This window comes from Pinus tabuliformis, chromosome 2_2 (genome assembly GCF_031772625.1).
Source record: "Pinus tabuliformis cultivar Carrire ecotype Pingquan chromosome 2_2, CPIR1, whole genome shotgun sequence".
NCBI classification, from domain to species: domain Eukaryota; kingdom Viridiplantae; phylum Streptophyta; class Pinopsida; order Pinales; family Pinaceae; genus Pinus; species Pinus tabuliformis.
The window spans coordinates 692,452,025-692,458,334 of NC_142300.1; the positions used below are offsets into that span (position 1 = coordinate 692,452,025).

At 35.2% G+C, this 6,310-nt stretch overlaps 1 protein-coding gene across 1 annotated transcript; it reads right to left on the reverse strand.

The window, feature by feature from the left end:
• Positions 1-602: 602 nt before the first annotated feature.
• Positions 603-3,925, reverse strand: LOC149194562 (oligopeptide transporter 7-like). Its single transcript, XM_089407702.1, has 6 exons — positions 3,423-3,925; positions 3,226-3,323; positions 2,498-3,067; positions 2,158-2,413; positions 1,506-1,688; positions 603-1,391 (listed from the first exon to the last, which is right to left on the reverse strand). The coding sequence occupies exons 1-6, from the start codon at positions 3,783-3,785 to the stop codon at positions 774-776; spliced, it is 2,088 nt and encodes a 695-aa protein (XP_089263828.1). The 5' UTR covers positions 3,786-3,925; the 3' UTR covers positions 603-773.
• Between the last annotated feature and the right edge of the window lie 2,385 nt (positions 3,926-6,310).

The following is a 6,310-nucleotide window of genomic DNA, read 5'->3' on the forward strand; positions in this document are numbered from 1 at the left end:
AGCCCGTCTCGCTCCTCCTTCGCTTAATTATGTCTTTGGTTTTCTTTATTTTACTCTCTAGTAATTACATATCAAATAGTTAGGTTTTATATTTAGGATGATATTAGTGTTGCTATTTATGTCAAGAATAAAAAATAAATAATGCTTAATCATTTTCACTAAAATGTATATTTTTTTATTTTATAATAATATAATTTAAACCAACTCTTTTATATATATATAATTCTTCTTTAAAAGAGAAAATTAAAAATTAAAATAAACTTAAACTAATAATCAAATAGTTGTTGCTTTATTGTAATACAATTTGGTGATGTTGTTTTATTGTAATACAATTTGCTTATATATTATTTTTAATAAAGTTAGAAGAAATTAATTGACTTTAATTTAATTGAATAGATCGTCGTCTTTGTCTTTAATAAATTTAAAATTAATATAAATATAAATAAATGAATTTAATCAAATAAATTTGGCTACCTTAATAACATAACTTTTTTAATGTAACGATATGATCATCTTCACTTTCAATAACTACAAAGTTAAAACAAATATAGACAAATAATTATTAATCAAATAACTTTTGGTGTAATAAACTGGCATTAAAAACTTTTACATGAATTATATTGAAAAAAATGATCTCCTCCCGACTCCGTCCCGTTGTGTGGTCTGCGATGTGAATATCACAGACCTAGGTGTTCGAATACAACTACGTGGCCCGAAGAGAACAAGAAATCATGGGGGAATGACAGCTGCGATTGTCATGGCCCATGGGTTTCTCAGGAAAACACAGGGCAACCTTCCACAATAATGCCTTTAGCAGTGGGGCACGATGCCAGGGTGCATCCGTCCAGTTTTTCTCCCCACCAATTCAATGTAATATCTTCTAATTCCAAGCACAGGTACAGTAGAACTGCCATGAATGCCAACCCTGCATCCAATCCGCCTGAAAGCACATAGTTATGGCGTTGCCACCAGTCTTTCTTGTATCTGTAGATTACGAAGTTGAAAATAAATCCCATGAGTACCCAGCTTGTATAATTCACCGCTGTTGCAGGGGGCATCATCCCCGTGGCCCCGATGAGAACGGGCATATTTATCAGTCTGATCCATTCTTTGTCAGGGTATGCCTTGTGTAACATCCATACTATGGCTGGAGCTATTGCTCCCGCTAAGAAAAACCAGTTGATTGCTTCATATTCACCAAGACTTCCAAAAATCCTTCTGGGTCCAATTAATCCCCATATCACAGAAGCGTCGTAGAAGACGTGATCCATTGGACAAGTCCAAGGGCTGTCAGAGGATAATAGGTCTGTGTCACAGATATTGGGAATGGAATATATGAGCCACCAAGCTGTGACTAAGTACACAATTCCTGCAACCACTGTGCCCACCATCTGCAGCAAAGATTATATTGATGAATTAATAGCCGTAGAATGCAAATGGAAATCTCAATTTTGCAGAGGGGTTCAAGAAAGCAATGGCTATGGAGGATTTGGCCTGTTCAATACCTGCGCATGGAACATTGCTCGAGGAGGGACTTTCATATAATGACCCAGTTTAAAATCTTGCAAGAATGTCAGGGCTTGGCTCATGCTGATATATCCATACACCTTGAAGCAAATATTTGCAACTGGTCTGCCTGGATACATATAACCTATGATGTACTCCGTGATAATGTTCAGACCTGGTGACTACCATGCCAAATCAACCCAATAATTAGTATAGGATGAGATTGAAGATATATTCAGATAAGTACTGAGCATGATCTTTCTAAGCATGATTTAGATGGTAGATTTTGAAAATATTTTGTAATCTAGGGACAAAGCTATTTAAAAGGCTATTTTTATTAGGAAGGCAGATTTTGGAAATATTCTGAAATTTAATGGATTGGAGCAGAGTTTTTGTTTATCTGATTCCAAGAGTTTTTGTTTATCTGATTCCAAAATATTCCTGAAAAGTTAAATTCAGCACTTAAACCATTTTTATTTTGAGAAAGCTTTCCTATGCAAACTAGTTAAAAAATCTCACTTCTATACACAGAGTTCTCCTTCATGGAGGAACTTTGCCAAATTCCAATATGACTACTCAGAAACAAGGCATTTTGAGTGCACCTTAAAAAGCAACAAGAAGACCTATTTGCAGCATAGACTGTTCACATACCTGATTAGTAGTTGCAGTAATGATACCAATAGGTACTGTGAAGAATATAGCAATAGCACAGGCCAGTAATACTCCCCACCAGGGCAATTGAAGCTGATCGTTGTAATACTCGCATGTAAAAATCGTTAAAGCTACATTAATGATCAGAATCACTTGAAACCATGACTCTGGCACTTGCTTGTACTTCCTCATTAATCTGGTGTGCACGTCCACTTTCCCATCTCTGAAAGCAGACAGGCTAAGTTGCCAAATTTCCCTGCATCAAATTATGAACCATTAGTTTCATTTGATTGCTTTTGCAAGCATGGAATTTTGAAGAATTCAGGGACTGATAGCATACTTTCCATGAAACAGGCTGACATGAACCACTGTGGCAGTTAACGCAGCGAACCCAACACCATAGGTAATAGCAAAAAATGTGCTAAGATGTATTGGTCCATACTTCTCGTAAGCCTTGACGTCGAGATGGAAGTTTGAATTAATGATCAGGGAGATGTTGTACTCTTCGCCACTGGAGGTAAACAGGTCCTCGGAAAATATTGGAAATGTTTTTGCATCATATAAGTTGAACCAGTACGCTATTGGCGTTATCACATACATTACAAGCACAAATCCAATTCCCACATTGGCTACTGCAAACCAGGGAGTGGCAAGAGGGCTTCCCAGGTAAGAAGAAATGGTCGACCAATCTATCCCTAGGCAACCGATGCCCAGGCCATATAGTCCTGAACCCAGTTGTTGTGCCAGAACGGACTTGGGAAAGATCCAGCAGATCCATGACAGGGATGTCACCATAGGAAACAGATAACCAGGGAGTACATAATAAGCGAAACTACAGGTAAGGGCTATTATGAAAAACTGGTTTCTTGTAAGACCTCCCTTGGGTCTCTCCTCCTCTTCATGAAGTGCTCTGCAATCAGAAAAAAATGAACCAAACTCAAACTATTCAACGCCTGCTCAAACTAAGTCGGTTTATGAAACTTTATATCTGAGAAATTGCACAAATTGATTAAAAAAACCACATTAACAAGTATGGATTTGATCTAATAATGAAATGAGAATCCATGCCTGAACAGAGAAACCTGAACAAGGTTTGCAGGCCACCACATCGCAGCTGGCTCCACTAGATATTTTCTAAAGATCCCTGCCCATCCAAACCCCAATATCTGCATATCCAAGATTGTAATAGATAATGCAAATGACAAACCTCAGGGAGTTTAAATGACCTCTAAACAAAACTTGAGCAGCAATGGTCAAAAATGAACCTGGGTTGTCATGACAACGAGGAAAGCAACGAAAAAGTCCAGCTTCTTCTTGTAGAAAATCTTGACAGCACTGACAATGTGAATGGCATACACACTTCCGGCCCCTGAATTAGCGAAGATTGTGATGAGAACATGCTCTTTCATATTAAAGGGCCCTGGATTCAGCGAGAACTCCCATCTCTTCCCTGCAAAGAACTTTTTCCTAGTAATTGTTGCTGCCATTAGCTGGCCAAGAGGAAGGACTGCAATCTGAGCAGAAATTGCAGTAATTGTGAGCGGCTCTGTTCTATACCAAAAAAACTGATTTAGAAACGACAACACGACGCATGACAAGATTCCGAGAACCCACATCCTGAAAGTCATGACAGGAAGGCTTGGATCATCCGTTGTAGGAACAGTGAGAGCGACCTCCTCGATCGGAGACTGGTCATCCTTGTCCTCTGCTGAATCTTCTTTTACAGGAAGAAGCCTTTGCTCTTCTTCATTCTCGATGGCTTTAAACCGATCCCCCTCTGCTACCCACGTAGATATCTCTTCCTCTTCTTCATCGTTTCTGCTGCTTGGTGATTCCTCTGCAATTACAAGGCTCAAATCTTTTTCAATTGCTCAAATACAGAAACAAACAATCACAAAGTGAACTGGTATACTAAATCTCTCACATTTCTCTAAGATATCGTTGCCAATAAAAAGAAATGACAATGTTATGTCCTACCGGAAGTCTGACTAGATTCATTCTCCATATCTACTCTGCAATTATTCAGAGTCCCTTCAAACACTCGACGTTATATTTTCAATATTCTTCTCTGCAGGTGAATCTCCGGGCCGAGCAACTAGCATAATACCCAAGCAGTCCATCTGCAAAGCACCTCCATATGGATCTTGAATTCTAGCTGTGAACTGGTCGGGTATGAAAATTTAGTGGCACAGAATCATTCCAATCATTTCAAGTCGGCTCTCATGCCGACAAAATTATTGATCCCTTACTCTGAATCCCTGGATTTTATTATACTTGATCGGGACTAACGCTCTTACAAGTGGATATTCTGAAACATTGCGACTTACTCTTCATGAATGTCAATGGTGAGTACACCTGTTAGTTGTGATTTACACATATTCAAGTATAATCTAGCAGAAGGGCAGATCTTGCAGCTAACTTACACGATGTGGGTGGGACCTAACAGTGAGCCTTTGAATATTCCAATGCATGTCTTCAAGGAGAGGTTAATGCGGGGTCAATTTTTCCTTCTTTCAAAAGGAGGGAAAGGAACTTCTGAAAATTGCAGTTTCTATTATTACTACTGTGGAGGTATATGTTTGTGTAAGTTTGACTTACAAAAAGAGGAAATTATTATTATTTTAATTTATTGTTTTTTCATTTTTTTTTGTTTAGGAATCAAATGTATTTTAAAAGTTTAAAGGGTTAATTCAAAAAAATTATTGATTTAGTTTATTATTCATTTAAAAAAATATTATAAAATTTTGGAAGTAATAATTTTCAATAATTAGTTAGTATATAATTTTCAATTTTTGGATATATAATTTATTTTTAATATTGAGTAAAAATGGATATGAATAATTATTACCATTCAAGATTTTATATGTAGTATTTATAATTGGTATGTGAAAATTAATAATGATTTATATTTATATGGTTTTTTATTTATTTATTTATATTATGTGTTTTTAATAACAATGAATCCATCATACGTCATGGCCATATAATTCTCGTATCTTATAATTTATGTTTACATAATCCTACCACTATATTGGCATATCTACCAAAAATGAAAGTTTTTTAAGAGAATCTTGAACACCTTGTCTTGTTGAATCTCAGCGAGTTGAAATGACATTAAATGAAAGTTTTTTAGATAAGCTTGGACACCTTGTTGATCTTCACACAAATTCATGTGTTATAATTATTATCAATCCTTGTCAATAGAAGATTTGGTATTACATTTATTGTGGATTTGGTATAACATTTATTGTCCATAATTAATGTGTGCATACCCCACATTCATGGTATTGTCATTTACTCTCTTATTGTGCTTCCTTTCCTGGCTTCACAAAATACCAAAACAATTAGTCATGTGTTATGAGTGTAACTTGTAATAGCATTGATTTGGTATCACATTTATTGTGGATTTGGTATAACATTTATTGTCCATAATTAATGTGTGCATACCCCACATTCATGGTAATGTCATTTACTCTCTTATTGTGCTTCCTTTCGTGGTTTCACAAAACACCAAAACAATTAGTCATGTGTTATGAGTGTAACTTGTAATAGCATTGAAAATTTAAATTAGCAAGATTATCAACAAATCTATGGCTCAATAACAATTTTGAAGAAAAACAAAAAACTTACACTTCTAGCCAAGCCAAGGAAATTAAATCACCTCTATTTATTCGTGTTCACATTTTCTATCTTTATAAAGGTATCTAACATGTTGATTCATAACTATTTTATTGGGCCGAGAGGTCCTCTACAACCCAATTTAGGGTGGATGGTTGAGCATTTGATGTGTGAGCGTTAGATGTGAGATATTGTTTAAATTCATATTTTTTTTATATTATACTTTTGTTTTTTATTAATAAAATTACTAACAATTTTATAGATAAAAGAAAGTATAATATACATATCACATTAAAATATATAACATATAAATAGTACTTATAAATTAACATCAATTTTACCATATAAATTAAAATAATGATTGCATAACCATCTTTAAATTTAATTAGTAAGCAGATAAAGAAATTTACCATGGATATTATTAACTTCTAAATAGGCATTTTTACAATACCATGGGATAATACCACGGTTTATCAATACCATGGGCCATCTATGCTTTTGATTATTATGTTATGGATCTAGGCTTTTAATTATT